General features: G+C 42.5%; 1 protein-coding gene across 17 annotated transcripts in view; it reads right to left on the bottom strand.

The window, feature by feature from the left end:
- The window catches only part of LOC115087704 (cyclic AMP-dependent transcription factor ATF-7), a 624371-nt gene that overhangs the window by 334416 nt on the left and 262211 nt on the right, over positions 1-27744 (bottom strand). For all 17 annotated transcript variants that reach the window (XR_003855588.1, XR_003855586.1, XR_003855591.1 and 14 more), the window contains one exon: positions 26726-26847. Coding sequence is in view for 2 of the 17 variants with exons in the window: in XM_029595199.1 (XP_029451059.1) it covers positions 26726-26847 (122 nt within the window). In the remaining 15 variants the exon portion in view is untranslated. The remainder of the gene's footprint in view (positions 1-26725; positions 26848-27744) is intronic.

The following is a 27744-nucleotide window of genomic DNA, read 5'->3' as shown; positions in this document are numbered from 1 at the left end:
CTGAAGTGAAGGAGGGGTCTTAGTTTCTTCAGTATGTGCTAAGAATGAATTTGTTTTTTACCTGCATTATTCCTAGCCAGATAAACAGGAATAGTAGTTTGAGGATCCAAACTGGAAACAATGGTGTCCAAAATAGACATTTCATTAAATGGAGAAGGCATTTTTGGCACATTGAAAACCATATTTCAGCACATTTTCCAACCATATTTTCTTTACAAAAGGAATGGAATTCCTTCTTCTGTGGTGGAATCACTGGGGAAGAACCATCCAATTCCAGAACTAGTACAGGTATTTCCAAAGGAATTTGTTTTGTAGGCAATATACGAAGTGAAACATAGTATTCTGGTTTCACTCATCTCAGTGCAGAGACAATTTTGGAATCAACAGATTCCCCACAGCTCTGCTAGACAACACCAAAGATGACAAATGTGCACCAGAAAGATTCTGCTGATAGAGTAGCTCCTCAGACCAACCTGAGTCCTGTACCACCAAGGACTTCTTTTGCCTCTCTGCCTTAACAGTTTCTGGAAACTTGCTAAAGAAGAAAAATTATCATGAAAAAAATCCAATGACTTGAAAGAGAGCCAAAAACATTGCCATTTTCCATGAAAAGATAAAAAGACTAAGGAAACTCGCAAAAACCCACACATGCTCAGAACAACCTTCTGACCATGTGCTTTTCCAGGTTGGTATCATGTGGCAGACTTTATCCTGCCCTAGAATGCCTTGTGCTGAATACTACTCTAAGATGAAATGAAGAGCAAAAGTACATACAAACTTTTTATTGAAAGCATTGCTTTTATTTGAAAAAGAAAGTGAAAAAATATATATGTATTGGCACAAAAAACTCACCACAGTGGCCAATTTAATATCACATAAGTATGCCGAGGAAATACATGTGGCAAGCATAGCAGATTCCCACAGATAGTGTTATTGCTGCAATAACGTAGCATTATAAGAACAAAAATATGTTCCTTAAGACAGAAATGTGTTCAGACTTAAAAAGTTGGAAGCAGTGTAAAATCCAGCTTAATAGCATTCTACACTTTAAAAAAATAAAAATTGACATGGCTGTGGATGGATGTGTGAAACAAGGCATATAATGCTCAAGAAAATCAAGGAGAGAAGACAGTTTATAAGTATTAGAATATCTTCACATGTGTACTTTCCCCATTGTATGTCACAATTTACTTTAAGGTTTTGTAATACATACCATTTCCTATATGGCTTTATGTATATTGGGGCAGATTTTAAATGTTACGCGTGCGGGGTACATTTGTGCGTGTTACCCGGCACACACAAATGTACACCCGATTTTATTACATGCGCACGCTGCCGCGCGCATGTTATAAAATCCGGGGTCGGTGCGCACAAGGGGGTGCACACTTGTGCATCTTGCGCGTGCCGAGCCCATGGGGAGCCCCGATGGCTTTCCCCAATCCATCCAGGGCCGCTCCGAAATCGGAGCGGCCTTGGAGGGAACGTTTTTTTCAATCCCCCCCCCCCACCTTTCCCTCCCCTTCCCCATCTAACCCACCCCCCAAGCCCTAACTAAATCCCCCCCTACCATTTTTTCAGGAGTTACGCCTGCCCGAGGCGTAACTTGCGCGTGTCGGCTGGCTGCCGGTGCGCCATGCCCCGGCACAGGCCGCTGTGCCGGAGCACTCGGGACCACCCCCAGCACACCGCCATGCCCTCGGCCTCGCCCCATCCCCGGACAGCTCATTTTGGAAAGCCCCGTGACATACGCACATCCTGGGGCTTGCGCGTGCGCCGAGCCTATGCAAAATAGGCTCGGCGCGTGCAGGGGTAGGTTTTCGGGGGTTACGCGCGTAACCCTTTGAAAATCTACCCCATTATATTTTGGGGTTTTTTGGTTTTTTTTGTTTTGTTTTACAATTTGTGTTGAGTCATTTAAAACACAGCCAATTTTACTTTCATAAATGTTTCCTTTGTCATTTGGTTGAATTACATCTTGTATAGTTTTGTGGACCTTGACATTGTGAGGAACCCCATGACTCAACTGGAATATCACCTAGTTGTTCTTTGACCACTTGAGATTCATCTTTGGATTTGTATACTTCTGAACTGTCTGTAGGCTTAACATCCATCTGTTGCAGTTCTTTACAGGCAATGAACTTTGCTCCTTGACATAATTCCACTGAGATAAGTAATTATAACCAATTTTCATCAATTCTTTAGTGTTTCATTTTAATTTTTGATTAGATTTTATACTTTTTCATCCTTTTATTTGAAATACTCTTAAAGCATGCATTCATGCCAAAACATGGTTATGTTGGGACTTCAATTTTATTTTAGAACCAGTTCTTGCATTTACAGTAATGTTTCAAAATACTTAAAAACTGAAAACAAAGGTGCCTATTTTCCCCGGGGAATTTATCAGTGATTACACTGGGGAACAATTTTTGTTGAGTTAGATCTGACACTTGTTTTTGATTAACTTTTGACATCTGAATCCAAAAATGACCCGTTTTTCTCTATCACGTCAACTTTTTAAGGTATAGGATACCCTCCCTTTGTCCCAAAATTCATACAAAATGTACATACAAAGGAAATAAAAGAAAAAAATTACCTGAATATACTGTTTATTTAGAGTTATTTTATTCATACAAAGGCTATATATTGTTACTGTAAGTCAAATTGTGTACAAGTAGTAAAATTCTGCTAACAAACATACATATTAAGGTAAACATTTATGCTTATAGCTTTTCCGGCACTGTTCAATCTGTGGACAATCTCGCCTGATGCTCCAACAATAGTCAGCCATCATATGCACATCCCATCTACCCAGATACCGTGCCTCCATGACCTTCAAATTTTGGTGGAATCCTTCACCTTGCTCATCACTGACTGCACCAAGGTTTTTCAGGAAGTCAACAAGATGGCTATGCAGAAAATGCACCTTGTTGCTCATGTTGCAATGAAGCATTTTGAAGCTCTCCAAGAGTTTCTGGACAATTTCGGTGTAATTCTGTGCTCGTGTATTTCCAAGAAAGTCCTTGACAAGGTTTCTGAATGACAACCAAGCATTCTTTTGGAGTTCTGACATTGTTCCGATGAAATGTTCATCTTTAATGAGTTGCCGAATCTGTGGACCTTCAAACACACTGGCCTTTGTCTTTTCAAACAGCCTATTACCATAAAACACGCCCCTTTTCCTATCGCATGCGATATTTAGTGCATTTTGATAAATCCAGGCCTAAGATAGGCTGTAGAGAAAAAACTTGACATGATAGAAGAAAACTGCAGTTTTTAAATCTGTTGCGCATCCCACTCGCAGGCCTGCTTACCCTTCCTCCAAGCCAGCCAGTCCTGGGTCGGCCTCTCTCGCATTTGCCTCCAGCTCCACTCGGCCACGGCGTCTGCAGCGGCATTCCCCGATGCTTCACCTCCCGGCTCCAGCCAAGCCTCACGACGGGGCTCGGCGTCCTCTGTGGCATTAGCCTCGCCCCTAGGTGCGCGCACACGGACTGACCGCCCTCTTAAAGGGCCAAGGGTGGGTCCCAGCTCCGCGGCGTACCCAATTGATCCCTGTATAAGAGGAAGTGCCTCACATTACTTCCTTGCCTTGGCAATCGGGTCGATCACCTAGTGATAGCAAGTTTGCCTTCCTGCATTTCCAGTCTCCCGTTCCAGCGTCTCCTGCTCCTTCGTCTCTCCATCCCTGGTAGTACACTTCGGACTGATCTCATAGTACTGACCTTTGCCTGTGCTTGATTACTCCATGATTGCTGCTGCCCTGACCTTTGCCTGGAACACCAACTACTCTCATGTGCTACCTGGAACTCTACCTCCTGCTTGACCTGACTACGCCCGGACTGACCTCTGTTACCAACCCTGCCTGGCTGACCATTCTGCACCAAGACTCTGACCTTGATTCTCGCTATACACTCGGACACTCTATTCTGTCCTCCTGCGACCTCAGGACTTCCTTATCTGAACACCGACTACTCACCCTGTTTGTGGTCGGTACTCCCTTGAACTCTCTCTCTAGGAGACCCTGCGAGGCCCAACTAAGACCAGGCGGCCTGGATAACCAAGGTCTCAACCTGAGGGAACCCCGGGGTGCTACTAGTGAAGCTCCAGCTAGCCTCTGTCTTCTCCTGTGCTCCATCTCCTGGTGGCAGGTGCTCTCCGGGTCCGACCGGAGGGCCGTACCAATCCTGCACCAGACCAAGGGTCCACTCCCAGCGCAACAGAAATCAGCATGCCTATTTAAGTCTAAAACAACTGAAAAATCGAACTCAACAGGAATTATGTTAAAAATTGTTCCCCAGTGTTATAACCAACAGCAGAAAATCTGTGCAAAATGACAGCTTTTTCCTCTAATAGTTTTTTCCTGGTTTTGTTGGTCATAATAAATACCAATAAATTCTTGGAGGAAAATATATATATTTAATTGCTTATTGACTTTTTTTTTTAAATGCATTTACTTACTTATAGAATGATATACTGTTGTACCAGTTAGTATTATTCAGGTGTATGATTTTCTTACTTCCTCTGGTATTAGTATCTACACAGAAAAAAATTAGTATATTTGCAACAACCCTTTTCTTCCATTTTTTCCACTACTGCTTTGCATTTTTTGTGGTGGTTTCCTGGTCTCTTGCATTGTGTTTACCGTTTGTTTTCAGGACTATCACAAACACATCTATCTTGGGAGTCCACCAAAGGAGGAAAATTGTTTGCCATTTCTTGGTCCAGGGACCACTCATGGGGGGAGAGGCAGGCGATGACTGAGGCCATCTGTCAGGATGCTGTCCTTCTACCTCCACCCCAATCATATAGCCTTCAGATCCACTTTGAAAGATGGCCCAGTCTCATACCATGCCTGCTTCTTGACACAGGAGGTGAAAGCTTGTTCCTTTGTTTGTTCAGGTAGAACTACCAGTCTGGACTAGGGCAATTTTGTTGGCCACTTGGATTTCTGAAATTCTTTACAATATTCAGTACTGCCTTTAACACCAGATTTATGGATGCCAGCAAAATTGAGCATCTGTCTTCCAACCCGTGGGCTGATTTTAAAAAAAAAATTTAAAATTTAAAAAAATGTATTTTTGGGGCCTCCGACTAATAGACCCATCAACATGCTTTTGCATGTTGCGGGTGCTATTAGTTTCGGGGGGGGGGGGGGGGGGGGGGCTGCACATTTTCGACGCACTATTACCCCTTACTGTATAAGGGGTAAAAATAGCGTGTCGAAAATGCACAGCCAAACACGGGCTAACAGTGCACTCCGCCGGAGTACACTTTACTGTAACGGCCCAGTAATAAGTTAAATATTTTTTAGCCCTCTGATGTAGTAATGTGATCAGAGACACTTAGCCTTGTTATCTCTTATAGGGTTGGCGGCATATGCCTTTTGAGTTATTTTTAATCGGTCTTTCAAACGCAAAATTTTATTAGGATTTTTTTTTGTGTGCTAAAATAAGAGATTCTCTCTCCCCTCAAAACAACTTTGGCTGTCTCCCAAAAAAGGATTGGTGATTGTTTATACTCTATTTTCAACATACTCCTCCCATTTGCTCAATAAAAAATCCTTAAAAGCGTTGATTTCTATAAAGATATCTGAAGAACCTCCAGAATCTGTCCAGATCTGTGGATCTTATGCCCACCATATCAAACCAGACTAACGCATAGTCTGAAATTGCTAGAGGGCCAATTTCTGCCTTTGTGACCATACCAAAACCCTCCTTTTTCAGTAGAACATAATCTATTGTAGAACTGGTGTCATAAGCCCTCAACACATGTATATTCCTTTTCTAGGCTCACCATATGTCTACCAGATCTAGGCTTTGACAGATATTTTATGCCCTTCGCAGACCTAAGCTCTCTCACTATTACTGTGGATTGATAGATCTACAGTAGCATCATGAGCACAGTTAAAATCCCCTCCCAGTATTAGAAGGCCATTAAGTAAAATCTGCTAACATACTATTTTAGTGAAAAAGGAATACTCATATACATTAGAAGCAAACAGTACATGCAGTAATTGTTTTCCCATATAAATTTCCAGAAATCAATATAAACCTTCCGATCTTCAACAATTTTTGAGACTCGAAAGGGAACCATTTCCTACCAAAATAGCTACACCCGCCTTTCTTGAGCTAGTCTGAGAAGAAAAAAGACCTGCCCCACATACTGCTTATGTAACTTCTGGTGCTCTTTTTTATCCAAGTAGATTTCCTGAAGCAGAACAACATGTATACTTTGCCTTTGTAATGTCTGTATTATTTTATGTCTATTTATTGATTCAACCCCTGAAACATTCCACATAGCTCATTTAACTGCTTGTGAAGTCATGTACATTTATCACCATCGATTGTAAAAAAACATTGACATATACACAGATCCCAAGACCAAGCTCCCCAGCTTAAGCCTGAATCCCCATCAACTAATGTGAGCCAACTTCCTGGGCTAGCCCTTATATTATCAGTAAAGTATTTCAAAGTCACCTGACCCAGAGCGCATCTATTCACCCACATTTCTTCCCCCCCCCCCCCCCCCCTCCCGCACCTACCCTCCCCTTTCCCTTCTTTAATCCACCCCTCCCTCAGCCAATCCCACCCTTCTCACCCACCTCAACAATAACCCATGGGCAAAAGAGTCCATGTATGTGAGTAGGGACCCCACTCCCCTTTACAGCTAGTCCAATCATATATGGCTAGTAGCCCTGAGAAAAACCCCCAAAAACTCTTGAAAGAGGCAGACAGCTCTGCTTATCTATCAGCCAGATGGTATATTCACTGCCAGTTCACAAGGGTTCATTCTCTTTCTCATATATCCTCTCACATCTTCAGCTGTCTTAAATGTAATTGCTCCTTGTCAAACTGCTGGCAAGCAAAATCAGAAAATCAAACCCCAACAATCACAGGCATTGAAATTATAGCGTCGTGGACACAATAAAAAAAAACAAAAAACCTCAGCTTTGAAGTCACATAGTAAATGCCTGTTGACACTGCATGTTTCAATCCGCACCATTTCCGATCCCAAGCTGTTAATAAAAGCTTTAGCTCTTACAAAATCAAATCTGAGCTCTATTGGCTTAAGTTATCTTCAATTTTGCAGGATGTAGCAATGCAAATGGAAGATTGAGCTCCATAAGTTTTGTACAAATTGACGAAAATGCTTTCCTCTGTGCAGCCACTCTTGTCAAGAAATCTTGAAATAAGGATAGTTGTGCCTTCAAAGGTGAGGGTTCAATTCTTTTGATACAGCATTTCCTGTTTGTTGTGTAATTTAGGAATTGGGTGGATTACTAGATGTAGTCTATTTTTGTTAGGTAACTTCACTCCCAAACGATGAGCTCTCTCCACCCGAACTCCGCTATGCTGATCTAATAGGACCAGTGCACGAAACAGCCATGTTTCCAAGATACTCGGCAAGCCTATAAATCTTAAATTACTTCTACAGCAATTTTCCAAGCCCTCTAGATTTTCAGATTGCTTCTTCACCAGCGATTTTAACACACAAATGTCCCCCCTACAGCTTAGTCATGTGATCATCTAGGCCCGAAACATTCTCTTTGAGATCGGACATATGCCTCCCCGAATCAGTCAATAAGGCATATGCTTCATCAAATCTGACATCAATTTTTGTAAACTAGTCTGAGTACTAGAACCACCGTGTTAGCCACTTCACTTTTATTAATTTCAGCAGCCATGGGGGACAGCAGGTTACTTGTTGCGTCCACCAGTTTTCCGCCTCCCTTTTTCTTTCCACAGCACTTAAGTCATTTAAACTCATTGTGGACACAAATGTCTTGCTGCCAGCAATTGAACTGCGTACCTTGTGTTTTAGTTGTGACAGTAAGCTCAAACATTCTGTTTAAGTCATGTTAATTTGCTGTTTCAGGGAGTGGGGTCCCAGAGCTTACTCTCACATCATACCATGTGACCCCCCCCCCCCCACCAGGATGTGTTTAACTTCAAGTCCTCTATACAATCTAGTCCTAAGGAGCATCTAGATGGTACCAACTCAGCAGTCAGCACCAGTGGGCCTGATCTCAGATCAGTTTCTTCCTAGGACTAGCAAAGTCAAGGGAAAAACTGGCTCTGATGCCTGGGCCTGTGTCACTGCCTCAAACTTTGAAGCAAATGGCTTAGATAAATACTCATGAGCTTAATAATTGTCAGTATCAGAGACATCAGCTGGTGAGCTGCTCAACACCTCGAAGTCAAGGGACTAAGCTTGAACCTCTGGTGCAGACTATGTTAAGCAATTTGTGAAATTCCCTTTTACAACTCTGCATCAAACAGTATAGATAACGGAGTAGGCCTCATAGTAGACTGTACATGCCAGTGTTACGGCCGCCACTCACCGGCGCAGACTGCTTCTCCAGGCTTGCTGGCTGCGGTGGGCAGCCGCCTCTGGGACTCCTCTTCACAGCCGCCCCAGCCACTGCACGGGTAGGCCACATTCCAGGGCCTGCCGACAAGCCATCTCTGCTTCCTGCGCGTGCCCCTCCCCTGCTGGGCCTCCTTAGGCCCACGCGTGAGTCTCCTTGTCAAATTTAAAGGGCCACTGCCCCTCCTGCTGACTCCACCTGGCCCTTTTCCTATTTAAGGCAAGGTCTGCCCCACAGATCTTGCCTTGGCTTCATGGCTCTCTGGTCTGAATCCTGTTCCTCCACGGAGGATATCTCCTGCACTCCGATCTGACTGACATTATCCGGAACATGACCTACGCTTGGACCCTTGTCTCCAAAGACTGACGCCTGCCCCAACCTTGTTCCCGGAACCTCGAATTCGAAGATTGCTGCCTGCCCCGACCCAGTGCCTGGAAGTTCGTCTACGAGAATTGCCTCCTGTTCTGACCCACGCCTGGCCTCCTGCTTCATGTGTTGTGGCCTACTCCGGCTCTCGCCCTCCTCTACGCTCCAGTCGGTCACCTTCTTCTGTCCCCGGGCCTGGTATTCATCCCAGTGTCTCTTCTCCACTCAGAGACCCCACGTAAGTCCTGCCGGCCCTGGTAACCAAGGGCTCAATCTGAGGGGAACGTGGGCTGGTAGAGATGAAGCTCCTGCGGGGTCTTCTGATTCATTCCGGCCTTGCCTTCTGATTGTGGGGACCTGTGGGGGTTTCCTCCACAGGTAGCGCCAACTCCACCTCGGGCAAGGGGACCACCTTTCAGAATCATAACAGCCAGATGGTTCAATCAAAGGATAATGAAGCCATTAGGATGGCCCTGGGGAGAACAGTGTAAGAGTAGGAAGCCAAGCTCACTTCCAGACATTTGCACTTCAGATTGTATTGACTTTCAACATGTCCAAGCTCTCTGGAGCCAGGCATAGAAAAGCAGCACTAATACATTTGAGCCTCTGCTCAAGAATAATTGCTTGCTGTCTTCCGCTCTCTGCACAAATCTTTGGAGCCTATGCTCAGGCTTGGCCAGGGAGATCAAGCGTTGCCTCAACTTTTGGGCCTATCCTTTGAGAGAGGTGCCAAAAAGACTGAGAAACTCTTTCACAAGGTCTAGCCACTAATACAAATGTGGTTGGCTTCCTGGGCTGTGTGTCAAATCTTTGAGGTCAGCTTATTGCAGCTAAGTTTAAATTCACCAGTAAAAGTGGCACAAATCTAACCTTCTAGGACTGAACTGCTTTGGATGAAATCCTGGATCAGATTTCATAGCTGTCAGAGGCGTGGTTCTTTTCCCAAGAAAAAGCAGCACACAATGATAGTCAGTAATGGACATATCCTATGAGTACTTGGGACAGAATTTGAATCCAATAGTTTGCTTTTCTAACATAAGAAAAACAGATGATGCAAAATGAAAAGAAAAAATGTCTTCAAAGGAGAGAAAAAAAAAACTGAGGCCTGTCCGACACCCTATATCCTGCTAAAAAATCAGGGGGGAAAAGGAGAGGGAATGGGTTTGGCAGAACATTGAGAAAGAAAATAGAAACTTTTAAAGGGCTGGAAGCCTGCCTAGGAAATTCAGAAGATTAAAAAAAAAAAAAAATTTCTTACCAAGGCCAAGAAGAAAAGTGCAAAAACCTGAACTGAAATCTCAGGGCCTGCTGAATATGTCCAACTGGACCAGTGGGGGGAAAAAGGACACACAAGCTGCAGCATAGCAAGTCCTACACGTAAGCAGAAAAAAAACAAACCACAACTTGTGTTTTTTAGAAAATTTTGTAATTTTGTATTGTTTAGCATCACATGCAAGCACATGATCCACTTGTGGGACATGGTGAACCTACTTGCCTTCAGAGAAAGCACATCTAATTAGTAAGCCACAGAGCAGAGGCACACTGACTTTGAGCACTTCACTTCAGTAGAAATGTGTAGCAGCGCTGACATTTTAACTCTTGTAACTTGTTTCTTTATTAAAATGTTATGAAACTTTTCCTATTTCCCCCTCCAAAATATGCCTGAAAACACTTTTACTTGAATAAGCAGTACCCTTCTCTCCTTGAGGGCATGGCATTTACTGTGTCAGTTAACACCCCACCCTGTTTGGGTTAAAGGGGTTACCATTTAATATAAGGTGTAAAACATTTTAAGACAGCATGTTAACTTCCCTAGCACAAAAAGTTAGTTAATTATATGCTCTCTAAAGTGTATACAGCACTACAATACTGTACCCAGCAACCTCAAATGAGGAAAACCTCCCTTTACATTTTTAAGGTATTCACTATCTTTTTGTCTTGGTACTTCAATCCCTCTTTGGTGATACACAGAGGCTGCTGAGTGTGTACTTGCTCTAGCTCCCTGCCAGACTCAAAAGAAGGGAGACAGATGATAGCAGGATGCATGGCACCCAAAACTAAACCTTGAAACTATTAAGAAAAGGATTTATGATATTTTGTTTGGGCATGTATGGCACTGTATTTAGGTATTTTACACCAGCATGGAGCTGCTATAAACAATTGCAAAGGCATTTTAAACAGAGCTTAGGAGCTGCATATCTAGGACGAGATAAGTGGAGGGATAAAAGGGACCAGACCTAAAGTAAATCGGGATCTCACACCTGTTCAGCTAGGGAACTGCTCCTTCAGTTCTGTGTTAGAGTCCCTGGTATGCAGCCTGATGGTTGCAGGTTCAAATCCCACATTGCCTGATGAGACAATTCAGTTTCAGTACTATGGGGTACTGCAGAATGAGTGGAAACTTCACAATAACCGAAGACTCTGGAATGCCAGCTTCTTGACATTATGGCTGGGGTGAAAAGTGAGAAACCATGTACATGCAAGCCATCACTAAAATAATATTTCATTATTATTTTTGTTATGCTTGTACTGTGCACGGCTCTCCTCTACATTCTTGTACTGGCTGAAAGGAAACACTGACTGCAAGTCCTATAGAACAGTCCTACCTGGACAAGCTTTTACCTTCAGTATAGTGCAAGATATGGGTGGTTTCTCCAGATAAAATGACTGGCTAGACTGTGGGTTTCTTAGCTATTTCTAAATATTATGCTTTCACAGAAATATATATTGCAATTACCAGTTGTTTCTAACCTAATACAACTTATTTTAATTTGTTTTTGAAAGGCAGCACACCTCCATGTGGTGTGCACTTGGCTGTAATCTGTTTCATATGCTAGCTTCACATGGTGCACACCTATAATCACTGGCTTTTTCTATATAAACATTACAGCTTTCCGCATGCATTTACATGGAAAAGTGTATGGCACTGCAGTTGGAGCTGAGACCAAGCCTTGGGATTTAGTCCCACTTCTGCCACTAACGTCTGCCCTTGTGAAATATGTTTAAACTATAAGCCTCCTGCTATCTAATTTGATTAGGTATAAAATGCTATATTTTGATACCCCCTTATAGAGTTCTGACTACACTTACTGTTGTCCTTTCGCTTTCCGCATGCATTTACATGGAAAAGTGTATGGCACTGCAGTTGGAGCTGAGACCAAGCCTTGGGATTTAGTCCCACTTCTGCCACTAACGTCTGCCCTTGTGAAATATGTTTAAACTATAAGCCTCCTGCTATCTAATTTGATTAGGTATAAAATGCTATATTTTGATACCCCCTTATAGAGTTCTGACTACACTTACTGTTGTCCTTTCCACCTGGCTCTCATCAGAAATCTATCATCCACAACCTCTAGTCTTATACTTTCCAGTCTTTTTTCCAGGCACTCAACATACACAACCTCTTTCCTTCCTCACTTGTTCCCCTATGGCTCTCAGAAAGCTATCACACAGACTCTTTCCTACCTATTTCTCATTCAGATCACTAGGGAACCAAACTTATCCTATGGAATCTTACATGTTTCTATAAGCCAAGAACTGCATTAAGCTAAGGCGAGAGAAGATGATGCAATTTATTCAAGGATATACTCAAAGTTGCTTTCCAGCCGGTCATTAAGAGGGCACTATTCAGAGCCTTTTCTGCAGGCAAAAATGTGTTACCCAGAACATGGAGGCTTTGAATATTGCCCAGCCTATATGCGGATTAACAAATACATGTAGCTCAATGCTGCACATAACTGTACACTTGTGGAGGCATTATTGGAGACAGAGAGAAGAACTACACACTTTGGTTTGACTATTCAACCACCTTGCACGGTTTCTGATGGAAAATTACACAAAGCAGACAATTTAAGTGGGTAATTGTTCTGGTGGTAAATAATCTACGCAGAGTTCTGCTTTATTGGTGCAAACTGAGTAAAAGTACCCATAGAGACTGCAACACAAGCGGTTTTAATTATCCCCCTAAGTGTCCCTGTGAATGTCTTTTTGAGACTAATACAGGTCTTTGTCTCTCTTCTTCCCTCACCAGCATTCACAGCTCTGCCCAAATCATTCCTGCTTTATAGGGCCTATGTCAAATAGCAAGGATCAATTTTTATCTTCATTAGCAATTCTTGATTTTTAGAATTTCATTGTTCTACTTTTTTCTTTGCTCCGCTACATGACTTGAATAGAGATAAAACATGCATGTGAGAATTGGCTGCTGCTAATTTTATAATACAGATAAAACAGAATTGCTTACCTGTCACAGGTGTTTTTTCCCAAGGTCAGCAGGATATCTATCGTCACAAGTTGGTGACAGCCAACGAAGCCTGGCTGGAACTTTTATGTATCAGTTTTCCAGAAATGACTGTGCCTCATTGGGCATGCCCAGCATACCATTATGCCACACAGATTCAGGCCCACTTGGGCATAACAGAGTATGCAATCTGCTAGTCAATTGGATAAGTCCTTTTGGCAAAAGCAATCCCCAGTTTGTTGGTGTAAAAAAAAAAAACAACAAACAAACCCCACAAGCTGGGTAGACTTTCTATGGGCTTCAGTCTACTTCATCAGGTAGAAGACCATGTCTCTTTCAGTCAAAACAGTGCAGTGCTTGTTCATATTGTTGGGAAAGAATATTGGCAGGTTGACAGATAGGAATATGGAGGTACGCTTCAGACAGATCCAAGGTGGTCAGGAATTCTCCTGACTGGACAGCCATTATCACTACGCGCAATGTTTCCATGCGAAAGTGAGTCACCCGTAAATGACAGTTGACCCCTTTGAGTTCCAGGAAAGGACTCCTTCTTGGGCACAACAAAATAAATGGAATATCGACCTGTATTTTCTTGAGATGTGTATATTGGAACCACAGCCCTCAGACAGAGAAGCCTTGACACCGTACTGTCGACTGCTTACTTCTTCTGCAGAGTGTGGCAGGGAGACACCATGAATAATGTCCCGATAAATACTGCGAAAATCCAGCACATATCCTTCTCGTATTACCTCCAGTACTCACTGATCAGATGTAATCTCGACCCACCTCTGATGAAAGAGAGGTGCCCGTATCTCTTGTTCCTGGTGATGGGTCAGCAAAGCATCATTGGGAGGCTCGGGAAGTTCCACTACCCAAGCCCGTGCCCCACTTGAAAGGCCTGAGACCTGCCAAAAGGCCGAGTCCTCTGAAAGGTCGCCCCTCTGTTGGGATGAAAACACCTGGAACCCTCTGAGATGACCCCCTCATAGCATGGTGACTACTTATCCTCTGGCAATCGAGGAACCGGGGATTTGCTCCACTTACTGGCTAGTTTCTCCAACTCACTCCCAAACTAGAGCGATCCTTTAAAAGGCAATTTCGTAAGATTAGCTTTGGAGGTTGCATCGGCCGCCCAATTTCTCAGCCGTAACTGATGCCTGGCTGCTATTACCGAAGCCACACTTCTGACTGAGGGGTGGGTCAAATCGCAGCCCATATCTACTAAAAGGGCAGCGGCAGGTTCCATAACTGCCCTGGAATTCACTCCAGAGCCATCAACCTCCTGAGAGAAAAGCAAACATGAGCGAGCCACCAGGGAAGAACAGGAAGCTATCTTCAATGTTAATGCTGCTGCTTCAAATGCTTGCTTAAGGATGGCCTCAATCCTATCATGCACATCCTTCAAGGCCCCTCCTCCCTCCATGGGGATGGTCGTCCGTTTAGAGATGGCCATCATCAGGCTGGGAAGACCTAGGCTTAATAAAATCATAGGAAGATAATTCTCCCTGAGCCTCTAGGCAGCACTGGCATACGTTAGAGGGCCCTTCAGGCTGAGATGCCCTAATGTGACAGGCAGCACAGAGAGAAAGGCGCTTAGGTTTCTTAGCCACTGGTGCCATTAATCCATCAGTATGCTTAACAGGTGACTTAAGATAGGCATTCAACCGAAGCCCCGCAGAAACAAAATTTATTCGCACAAAATTTAAGTGTCCCAAGTTTGTGTGCCAAAAAGCTAAGCACACTGCTACTGCTCCATTGGCATGCAGTTATGCGAGAAAGTATGTGCACACAAATCGAATGCACAGCCAGACACTTGCGAGCACCAACGATTCCATAGATGGCAGCTGACCACGCAAAAAGTGTGCGATAACTCAGCAGCGGCCTATCACGTGGCACACACAAAAAAGAAGTCTAACAGCGGGGTCTATCCCAATGGGGCCACTCAACCCACCAGGCAGCCCAGTTCCCCTAACCCCCACAGGAGCGGGAACATGTTAGGGATGGCGCACCGAGCAAGGAGACAGGAGGAAGTCCTAAACTAACCCCTCCACTCTATGTCTGACTTTTTTTTTTTTTTTAAACATTTACATGAACTCAGCCCTTCCCAGCTGAGTACAGAGACTTCTCTGGCTGCGGGGGGAGAGGGCATATGTAGTCACCGCCGCACTCGGCCTCCTGTACCCGCTCCCTTTAAACCGTACAATCAGCTAAGTCCATGCCAGCTGAAAAACCAGCTACCGGACCAAGGCATACATCTGAGGGACCACGAAAATCACCTCAGGAATTCTCAACTGGGGGAGGGACCATTTGGTATCACTGCAGGAGAGCAAGGCAATTTTCCTTTCCAAATTCTCCTTCTAAAAGCTGAAGCAATCCCCAGTAGGGAGATGCATGTCCACCATCTGCTGGAGATGGAGAATACTGGCAGACTGATGTCACTGCAGGAGTATATATATACACTGTGATGTCAGTTTACTCAGTCTCCATCTGCTGAATGCTAAGAAATTTAGATACCAGCTTAGGGAAAAAATGTACGATGGGAACACAGAATCACTATCATGATGAAACTTGGTATAAGTTTGATAAGCCACTACAGCCTGGAGCTCATTGACTGCCACCAAAAATATGACTTCAAGCACAGGTACTTCAAAGCTCACAAGAGCACAATGGCTCAAAAGGAGCTGTCATCAGCTGGGTCAGTACCATGTTGAGATATTAAGAAACCAGGAGGGGCTTCAAGTGAAGCAGGTCCCACAAAAACTGGACAACCTAACATTTATCTTATCCAACTTCCATAAAGGAGATAATTAGGAATGAGAATGTAAATCTAAATAGGAACGCAATTGCTCAGGGTCATTAAATACATATTTTGAATCTTTGTAAAATATCATACATCTACAAGGAAAACGCAATATAAATTTTGCCCCTCTAGCAATTACCTCCCCCTCATTGCTATGATCTTTTTCTTCTTAACTGTGTGATTCTTGCAATATCCGGGAATATTTGTATCGGATGTTCATAAAAATTTAACTTTTGAAATATAAAATAAGATCTCAAAACAGTGTCTCTTTCCGTAATGAATGAAAACTGGACAAGCAGAGTTGATCTTGTATTTATCTCTATATCAAAGGATTTCTCCAGAAAATCAGTCAGGTTTAGATTTGTATCCACCTGATTTGCCTGCTGAGAGGTAATTTCTTCTGAGGATGATTGTTGAGACAAATAATAAATTCTTTATATAGCTGGCATAGCTTCCTCTGGGTATTTTAGAATATTTAAAAGAAATTTTGAATAAGTCAATTGCTGGTAACATTTTTGTTTTGGGAAAATGTAATATTTTTAAATTTGCTCTCTTCATTTGATTTTCGAATATCTCCAATTTATTCTCATGCATTTTTTCGGATTTGATTAGATTTACTTGGACCTTCTCAATATCTTTTATTTTCCCTTCCATTGCATTCAAATGCTTTTCCATGTTTCTCATCTTCTGCTCTGTAATTTGTGTCTTTGTAATCGCCTCTTGTACTGTAACAGTCAATGTATTTATTGATTGTTGCATAGAAATCAAAATATTTCTTATTTCCTCCAAAGATGATGCAAGAGTAGGGGGTGGAACAAACTACAGATATGTTAACATTCTCAGTTCCTACTTCCATAAGGCCTTCTCCACGGTGGTCTGGGCGTTGTTGTGCCTTTTCCCCTTGGCTCCTGGAATCCAGTACTTCCAGGTTCTCCGAAGAGTCAGATAATCCCTCCGCTCTTCTCTGGACGCCAGGGCTTAATGGGTGAGATTCCGTGGTAAATTTTTCAAAGAAAATGCTATTTTAACTCAACACCGTCGGTGGATCCGGAATCGTTGGAGCACCCGAGCTTAGAGAGGTTTCAAAAGTCAGGGGGCTCGGTAACTGCTCCTTACCGGCCCCAGCGACTTCACCTCCAGGGTGTATCATTGGCGTTTTTGCAAAAGGTCCGTAACGGGCGTTGAAATCTCTCTTAGGCGAGCTTTTCTCTTAGTATGGGGCATGTTTAAGAAATTTACCAAGAAAATATCAAGAAAAAGTTCAAAGAAACAGCAAGTAACCGGGAGCTGCTGCTTTCACCACCTTACAGCTCGGCAGCCATTCTGGTCTCCCAAGATAAATGTTAGGCGAAACCTAATAGAACGGCTTAGTTTATATTTGATTTTTTATTTCCTTGGATGTAACTGCCCTATTCACTTCTTGGTCTCCCCTGATTTCCTTAGTAAATATTCAATATGAATATGATCAGAATTTGATATTTGTATATCTTTCAAAAATGTAATTGTTTCTTTTTGGTCATTCTCAGTTCTGGACTAATACATATTGTAATGTAATTTTCCTGTAATAATGTTTAAAATTCAATAAAATATAAACAAAAACAAAACTGGACAACCAAAGACAGTACAGAGATTGGTCTACCTTCCACTGAGATGAACTCTTAACAGAGTTGTCATAAGACCTGACTCAGAGAAATGTAGAAAGTAATTGAGCAGTTTTTATTTAAATTACTTATATTTTACAAGTCTCCAACCATAGTCGTCCAATGCTGTTTGCATTATCAACAATCACATCTAATAAAACAAACACTTATCCATAAGCTTCCATAAAATACAGTCAAGGTCCTTCTAAAAATCTTCAATTCTGGTTCATTCCTCAAGTGTAATGCATTCCATGAAATGAGGCAAAATAAGACACCACCCTTTTTCGAGTCTGTTGCAGTTGGAAATCTGTGGTATAGTAGTCTACAATTTAGCATGAGTTGATTTTAAACAATGAGACAGTATATGCAGCTGTATTTTTTTTTAATCAATGAATAGGTGGTCTCTATACTTAATAACTTTTGTATCAGCACTATAGACAAACTGGGACTTCTATTTCACTGGCAAAAAATGCAGTTGGTACAAGATTAGGGTAATCTACTCAGTAATTTTCTTTCCAGAAATCAACCCGGCAGCAGCATGCATAACCAGTTGCAATACATGTATTAAATTTAACAGTAAGTCAATGTAAAGGCTGTTACAATAGTCAAGTTGGATAATATAACAGTCTATCAGAGTTCTAAATAAATCCAGAGAAAGCAAATATTTTAGATATCGCAGCAATTTAAGCTTACATTTTTTGTGTGACTTAAATGACACTAGAATCCAATATCACCCTCAACATTTCTTACCTCAGTGGCTATTGTCATAACTACACCATTGTCCTCTAGTTCAGTCAATCCATCCTTAGATTCATTTTTCTAATCCAGTAAAGGGTTTGTTTGTTTTTTTAAGTTAGTTGAGCACTAACTTGTTGGTACACAACTAATCATTTATAGTTTAAAGAGCTGAAAAGACTGCTTTGAAAAACTACTCTCCTTGGTACAAGGTACAAAAATTGTATATCATCCGCATAAATAAAGTAGGACACCCCAGTGATGACAAAAATATATTGAACAATACCGAAGATAACACTGAGCCTTGAAGGACTCTCAACTTGAATTTTCCTCCTAGAGAATATTGATCATCCAACTGTACATGTTTCCTATTTTTTAAAAATGAAATAAACCAAGACATCACCCCTCCACCAAGGCTTATATTGGCTAAGTGATTTAACAAGTTCATGACATACTGTGTCAAAAGCCACAGTTATGTCCAGTTGCACTAGAATACTTGACTCGCCCTTATCCATTTTTCGATTTACAAAGTCCAACGAGGACAGCAAGTTTCAATACTGTAAGCTACTCTAAAACTGTACTGTTGCTCATCTAGTATCTTATGATCTCCAAGGAATTCATCCAACTGTGCCTGGACACATTTTCCATGACTTTTTCCAATGATGGTAATTTGGAAATGGGCCTTAGGTTTCACTACTGGTCAAACAGGAGGGTTAGATTTTTTGGACCGGTCGTACAGTTGCTAACTTCAAATTGTCTAGTACAACCCTTCTTAAAAGGATTTATTCACTACTTGCTTTATAAGAGTATGAGTGATATCTTTTCCTTTTATCAGATAGAATGGACATGGATCCAATACAGAGTGTGTGGACTTCAATCTCCCAATTATCCCCATTATTTCTTTTCCAGATATAGCTCTAAATTCAGTCCACTTTTGTCCCTCAATGGGCAGTACAAAACAAGTCTTGCTCCAATGCAGGTGTAAACTGGGATTGTAGTTGGGCAACCTTTTCCTGAAAATAGTCTATTTGATTGCAACTTAGTTTTTTCTGTGTGAGTAATTGATTTAGTTAGCCATTGGACTGCAACAAAGAACTCAAAAGGCTTATTTATAGACATTTATTTATTTAACATTTTTCTATACCGACCTTCAAGGTTGAATACCATATCAGGTCGGTTTACATCGAACAGGGGTAGATCAGTATAACGTAACATAACATAAGGAGCAAATTTTGTGGTAAGAGACAAGAGCAGAGAAGCAAAAAGTTACATAATAACAAGGACCTTGAACTTGGAAGCTGGTTCAGCTGGAAAAAGAGAAGCCTTAAGAAAGTATTAAATTAAGTACATTGTGATATGTCCAAACTAGTAAATGAGGTGAATATTGGCGGGGCGAAGTTCCATATTCAAAAGCTGAGTAGTTATCTAGTGAAAGTTTGATGGATCAGGGAAGGCTTGTAAGAAGAGCCAAGTTTTGAATCTTTGCTGCTATAAATTCACATTTGGTTTTTTGGCAGGCAACTCTGAATGCACACAATAACTAGGCACACTCAGACTTGAGTGCTACTTTATTCCACCTCCAATACCACGCCGACCGCTTAAATAACAGCCTCTGAAGCTGTGGTTCATGAGAAAACCTAGGTGTGTTCTTACAGCCACATCTCCTATGTGTGTCACTCCTGAGAGAGCAATTTAGTCACAGATTTTAATAATTGTGGACTTCCAATTATCTAACCATATAAGTTAATGACAAATTGTCCTCATAACCCCAGACTGCTCCTGATAACTTGTTTTTGTGTGCAGCAGGAGAAGTCTACGGTTTTCGCTCACAAGACAAACCTCTTCCATTTTAGACCATAGGACTTTCTTGTGAAGCTAAGAGAAAACAAGGCACATCCTCTGACAGATCCAAAGGCTGCAAAATCATCCTCTCGTCATCCAGGTAATGAGAGCCAGGGACCAGACGTTAGAACGGCGCAACCTGCTTTGATCCAGAGTGATAAGATCTGGAGAATTCCCCAGCTTGATTAGTTCCTTGATGAACATCTCCCTCCAGGGAACCAAACCAGTCTTGGCTAAAAGGGGAAAATTAGAATCATGGTACCCTGGTCTTCTTTTAGCTTCAATAGTGTCTTTGTGACTATTGGTGTAAGAGCCTGCTGTATGTGTATCCTCAGATACCACTAGAGGGCAAAACCTTGCCATGTGCTCTTTTCCTGGAACAGAAGAAACATTTTTGTTCTGAAGGGGCACAACCAGATGGACTGTAGGTGTGCTTCATTCAAGGAATATATGGTTTAATATCCCTCTGCAACCTCCAGTCTAAGGACCACTTTTGAAGTTCCAGAATCTGACAATCTACCCACCTGTACCTTCTCTACATCTTCAGATATGTGGCTCTAAGGACTATCCCCTGAAAGATGGCTCAGTCCCACATTTGGATAATGTGACATAGGAAGGTACAATCCCATTCCTCCCTGCTTAATGTAAAACATCACAACTTTATTGTCTATCTGGATCAAGATGACTGTTGGCCAACTGATCTCTGAAAGCCTTCAGAGTATACCAAACCACCTTAGCTCCAAGAAGTTTATCTAATGAAGCTTTGCATCAGCAGATCAAAGACCTTGATTGCAGAGCCCCCTCTACATGAGTTCTCCACCCCAGGTGTTAAGCGCCATGCCATTTTTTATGATGCTTATGGCCAGGGAGACAAGAACACTTAGATTTTCAGTGTAAAACAATCTTTTATTGAACAATAAAACATGGCATCAGAATCTTGGGCGATTCTGATGCCATGCCTCTGACAACCTGTCCACCAGCATCTCATCATATACAGGAAGTGATCCTTCTTTTATAGATAACATACAATATTGTAGAAGCATCTAGACTTGCGTGACTGCCCAAAGAATCATTTACATAGGTTGTCATGTCAACAGCATGATGTGACTATCTCTGAACTGCCATGATTAGTTTTCCCAGGCGTGGCCCATTTGCCCTCACTCTCGAGATAGTCCTTTGTTCTGTTAAAATCTTACTGGTCAAGATAATTAACACATCTGTGGCTGTGTTGATAAAAACTGCTGAGAATAGTGCCTGAAGCTCCCGCCGTTGGTTTCTTCTTCATGACCCAATGAATAGGCCTCACCTTTCTGGTGCCAGCTTGCCTGCCTTTATAGATATCTAGGGAAATTCTGCAAGTCATGCTCAGAAAGTCACTTAGAGTTCATTCACCCCAGGCAGGCTAAAGAAAAGCAGAGGATTCTGGGGATTTCCTTCTCCATGTTGGGTTTCTGTTCAGGCCCACTCATCATAGGTTACACACATTCATGGTCAGGACAATTTGGTCTAGAGGAATTTGGAAAGGTATACCTTTGGTCAGATTGAAATGGTCTCGCGACCAGGACAGGGAATCCCTGAGCGGCTGTGTGATAGTTCTGAAGTTACTAAGTGGCCTGAAGCCACTGTGATCCAAGGGTCCACTGGGCTCTCCTCATATGCAGATGTGCCAAGGGAGTTACATGGACTGTGCTATAAGGTCCAACAACCTCAACCTATGCCTTGATCACTCACCTGGATCCTTTCTACCATGGATATCAACATGCTAGCCCTGTGGTGTGGAAGGACGGCTCTTGCCAGAGTCATATTTAGCAGAGCTTTGATAAACTTCAATTGAGATGACAGGCACAAGAGGGACTTGGCATAGTTGATAAATCCTAGGAACTCCACCACCTGGATGATTTAGCACATTGATTCCATGGTCCCCACCTGCGATGTGCTCTTAACCAGCCTATCATCCAAGTAGGGGGAACACATGCACTCCCAGTATGAGAAGACGGACCATCACCACGGTAAGACATCTGGTAAAGAAACGAGGGGCGGATGTTAGGCCAAACGTCAGCACACAATACTGCAAGGTGGTGATCCCCTACTTCAAACCTGATTTCCTGTAACATGGAAGTCTCTCTATGTGGGTATAAGCATCCTTGAGATCAAGAGCATAGCCAGTCCCCTTTTTGTAAAAAGGGAATTAGGTGCTCAAGGAAACCATCTTGAACTTCTCTTTTCAGAAACTTGTTCAAGGCCCTTAGGTCTTAGGATGGGACAGAGCCCCCCTGTTTTTGGGGTTTTTTTGTTTTGTTTTTTTTTGAATCATGATGTACTTGGAGTAGATTCCTGCCCTTTTCCCCCTGAAAGAATGGGCTTGATTGTGTTGGTCTCTTAAGAGGGAGGGAGCTACTCTGAAGTAATTCCTGATGTGGAAAATATCCCAAACAGGGTCCAGAGGTCGATTTGGAGGGGCACTCAATAGATGTAATATGTACTCTTTTCTTATGATGGTGAGGATCCACATATTCGAAGTTACACTGTGCTAACAGTTTACATAAAATTTCAGCCTGCCTCCAACAGGAAGGTCCTCTGACATGGGTTTATGAATACAGGCTATGCTCTCCAGGATCCAGTCAAAATCCCATCCTAGTTTCTGAATGGGGTGCCAGCTGTGGTTTAGGGGTCCTCTGCTGCTTTGAGCAGGCACAAGGGGCCAGAAGATAATGTCTCTTCGGCTCCATGATTTGGTGAGCTGCTGAAGTGTTGCAGAGTTTTCACAGATATGTGCTAGTGTTTTTCCACACTATTTCATTCTCTAAGAGTGACTGAAGGTCATCATGCTGCTTCTGAGGAAGCTGCTCAGCCACCTCCTCCTCGAAAGACCTTCCTCCTAAGAGTATACAAGGGTTCTGGAACCTTGCGTCTTGGGAGCACCAAAAAATAGGTTCTAATTCTTGGCCAACTCGAATGCATTCAATCAACATAGATTGTTGTGGTAGCTGCCTCTTCAAATCCAGGAACAGTCTGGATGAGATAAAATCACATCTGTTTTTTGTTTTTTTTACAGGCTCCACAGAGTTCTCCTACATCCTCACCCTTACCTTCTGAAGGATCTCATGAACTGGGACTGCTGCAAAATCCTTAAGAGGCATCACAAACTGGAGGATTCCCAGCATCTTATTTCTGGTCTCATTCTTCAATGAAAGAAAGGGAATGGCCTCTGCCATTTGCCAGATTTATTCAGAGAATAAGAGGTCTTCCAGAGAAGATTTCCTTCTCTCTGGTGAAGGAGAGGGATCACAGAGAAGATATGTTGATTCCTATATTTCAGAGACATCTCCAGATTTGTAGACATACCCCCAGGAATACTTCAAGTCAGAACCCGACTGGTAATGCTAGTGAAGACCCAGATAATGCCCATCTCACAAACAAGGATTCAGAAAGGGGAGCATTTGTCTGTTAGGGCATGGAACCCCACAAATGCCTGCATCTTGGGGAAGCTTTCTTCTAGAGATTACCATCGGGGCAGTCACCATCAACACCAATTCCCCTCTGGGAACTGGCATTGGCATTTGTGCAAGACTGTAGGGCAGCTGCAAGGATATGAGCAGCAGCTAGACCTCAATGCCCAAGGACTAAGGCTTTGCATTGCCTTTTCCAAGGCCTGCTGAACCTTTGTCCAGCTCCTCTTCAAAGATCATCAATGCCAACATCAACTAGGAGGCAGGAAGAATGGCCACATCTTCCTAGGAAACCAGAAGTGTACTGATGGCTGACAAATGAACCCTTGGTGACTGATGCAGTTCATGGGACTGCATTGAGGATGAACTCTCCTCTGTAAGATCACTTCAGGGGATTTACAGCTGCAGCCCACTCCTGAAATTGTTCACTGATTGAGACAGATGCTTATGCTTCTTCGCCTTTGCTTAATTCCAGAAACAAAGAAGTGGAACCAGTCAGCTTTTTCAGGTGGGAGAAGGCAGGCAATGGCCCATCTTCTTTGTCCTTCCTGATTTTCGATGTTGAAGGACTATGATGCCCCCTCAATGTCAATGCATTGCCAGGGTCTGGTGCAGCTCCAGGATCCATCAATGTCGATGTCAATGATGCTGTTGGGTCGGTCTGCCTCTCAGTGCCCAAAGTGCTCTCTCAACTATTCCACACAGTACAGGTATCCCTTTGGAGTCATGATCATGCACCCACACCTTGGATGTCATATGATGCTCCCTGGCATAAGATACATCTATCAAGAGGGATCTATGACAGACATAACTCTCTCAAATGGGAAGCATCATTTGCAGCTGCTGGCTTGCTTATCCATGACCAGATGAAAAACAAGAAGTGAAATTGAACGACTCGATGACTGCGTGTGGTTGATACACCAGTCAGGTATGAGGTAAAGAAAGGAAACTTTCGAAAAACTTACTTAAGACACTAGGGGCCCAATGCAACAACGTGCGAGTTAAAACTGTGCTGAAATTCAGTGTACAGGTTACAAATTTTTCTCATTCCCTATGAAGTAAGCTAATGGTATGCTAATGGATTGTGAGTTAAAAGCAAGCTGAATAGACAACTGCACACAAACCCAAGTTAAAATGTACGTGCAAAGTATGTTTTCTGGGCATAAATCACAATTATAGGTCCCGGTGTTAAATTTCAGCTTTTGCCCATAGAAAAACAAGTGCTGGAAACTTTACCTCTGACCAGGATGGTTTATCATTGTATTACATTCGGGCCTATACAGTAAAATCCGGGGGAGAGCGGACGAACGTCCACTCTCCCTGCGCGCACACCGGCCTTTTGCCAGTGCGCGCGATTCTGTATTTAAATTAGATGACGCAGTAAAAACGGGGAAAAGGAGGCACTAGGGACACTAGTGTGTCCCTAGCGCCTCCTTTTTGACAGGAGTGGCGGCTGTCAGCGGGTTTGACAGCAGACGCTCAATTTTGCCGGCGTCGGTTCTCGAGCCCGCTGACAGCCACAGGCTCGGAAACCGGACGCCGGCAAAATTGAGCGTCCGGTTTTCGGCCCGACAGCCGCGGGCCGAATTCAAAATTATTATTTTTTTTTTTACTTTTTTTTTTTTACTTTTCGGGACCTCCAACTTAATATCGCTATGATATTAAGTCGGAGGGTGCACAGAAAAGCAGTTTTTACTGCTTTTCTGTGCACTTTCCCGGCGCTAATTTCTGAAAGTAAAATGTGCGGCTTGGCTGCACATTTTACTTTCTGTATCCCGTGCGCATACCTAATAGGGCCATCAACATGCATTTGCATGTTGAGGGACCTATTAGGTTCCACGGGTTGGACGTGCGTTTTCCTCCCCTTACTGAATAAGGGGTAAGGGAAAACGCGCGTCCAAGAGCAGGCTAATAGTGCGCTCCATCGGAACGCACTGTACTGTATCGGCCTGATTGTTAATGAAAACTAAATCTTTATGAAAAAAATTTTCCAGCACTAAGAAAACCTGAATTAAGCCAGGTCACTTCTCTGCATGGGGGGGGGGAGGGGGAGAGAATAGTTAATGCCTTCATCTGCTTGGGATTTCCATGTGAGGGTGCTAAGCAAGACGCACAATTTTACACGTACATTTTTTGTGCATAAAACTCTTTGCTGCATCAGGAGGTAACATTTGTGCACAAAACATGTGCATACAAAAGAGTAAAAATGTGTGCTCTGCTGAATGCAACTTACTGCACTGGCCTCTAGAAGGGGTAGAAAAAGACTGTGGGGCCCTGTGACAAATAAATCCTGATTTGTGCTGAAAAGAAAAAACAGCTGAAGCAGGAGAGTGAGGAACCACAATCGATGGGCTCTATAGAAGAAACTGAAAGTGTCCCTGTGTGGATGCATGGCATAATGGAATGCCCAGCAAGGCAGAATTAGTTGTAAAAGTTGATATACAAATTCCAGATTGGGCTACATTGGATGTCGTCACTCACTTGTAAGGAATGCCATTCGGAGAATGAATTTGGTTTCATAAGAAGCTAGACTGCATGGAAGTCAGAACCTTTTTTGGAGAAGAATACATACAGGGACCACAAGTACCTGGGGAGTAGCATAAAGCCAGCCCACTTTTGGGACAGTTATAATAAAAATAAAAACTTCATCACACTTTACTGGAATGGTTCAGAGTCTGGAATTAGGTTCTGAACACTCACAAGAACAAATGGTTGTCATGAGAGATTATTAGGCTGGGAGACTGTTTTGCAAGATTGAGAATCATGAAGGCCAATCTAAAAGTGAACAGAAGAGATGACTCCATGGACAGTTTCAATACTGCTTCCATTTTTCAATATATAGTGTTATGGGCCTGATAATGCAACCTTTCCTAATGAACGACAAACCCCAAAATGTTTTGAAATGAAAATGAGTGAAGCATTAGAAAAGGAAATATTTTCATAAAATCAAAGTAAGTTATGACTGCACTGGACATTGCTGAGATGGAGACATTTGATCTGCAAAATGCACAGAGCCAAAAAGAATAGCTGTGAGTGACAGTTGCAAAGATGGAAATATAATGAATACAAACATATGAACAGACTGGATTACATAAAATCGCCATATAAGCACGAACGAAACTGAAGTAATGAAGTTACTGTGCAATAGGAGTCAGAAGATCTCCAAAACCTTAAGGACACTGGAGCACCCCTACACTGACCCTCTCCTTAACCCTGCCTTACCCAAAGAGAACTGGTCAGCATAAGAAACTGCCCTATTAGCACAGGGGCCCCTTTGCCTCTTGCCTTTTTCTCCTCTTCATCCTCTGAGACCTTCTTAAACTCTTGCTCAAAAGAACTGGCAATCTCGTTGAACAGCCCCACTTCCTCGCAGTTCTTCAAAAAACGGGTTGGTGTTGGAGTCTGATCTGTTCATGTTGGAAACAAAAAAAAATCAAAGAAATTAATTGCAATTTTACTTTAGGTCCCTGGAGTGCTGCCGGATTATTTATGTGCAATACAGATGTTTAATCCACAGGCATTATTCTAGAACTCAACATCCTCCTCCTTCCAAATCAAAATAAGCACAAACAGCAACAAAATCCCAGGTAAATCATTTAACAGACCACCACCACCACACATTTTAACTCGCTTTTGGAACCATATTTACAGGAATCATTTAAGGCAGCATTAAATCTTTTGCTCTAGTTTTTCATTACAGCTTTCCACAGTGATTTTTCTGGTTGTAGATACACATTGCTAACTATAGTAATGAAATGGTCATATAGTTGGCCACCATATATTGTTCCTGCATGACTGTGATAGAACTTTGAAAGAGGTATTAAAACTTGAAGCACAGAAATAAAAAAATGTTACCCTCTGCTCAAGCTCTCAGGTATTTTGATACCTCTTGACAAAACAAGAATAGAACTAAATCAAGCAATGAAATGAGAAGGAAGCACACAATCTTCAATAGCCTAAAATCGCTTAATGAGGTTACACTGCTCAGAGACCTTAGATTGAAGGAGAAAGTGCATAGGTGACACCAATAATATAGTAAATGATATACAACTATGAAAGTGGGTGACTGCCTGCTAAAACACGGAGAATGTTTCAAATTTCCTGTCTCAAGGTTACCAGCTTGAGTTATTTCATGACCCTCTAACTACTCGCTTTTTATCACTTATCCCAACACTATTTATTTATAGATTTTTATATACCGTCGTTTGGAGAGTACCACCACAACGGTTTACGTGAACAAATAAAATAAACTTAAAAATGATACAGTACAAAATAATCCATAATACAATTAAGCATAAAATTAA

Source organism: Rhinatrema bivittatum, chromosome 3 (assembly GCF_901001135.1).
Source record: "Rhinatrema bivittatum chromosome 3, aRhiBiv1.1, whole genome shotgun sequence".
NCBI classification, from domain to species: Eukaryota; Metazoa; Chordata; class Amphibia; order Gymnophiona; family Rhinatrematidae; genus Rhinatrema; species Rhinatrema bivittatum.
Note: the sequence above shows the minus strand (reverse complement) of the source record. Positions and strands in the feature narration are given on the sequence as shown.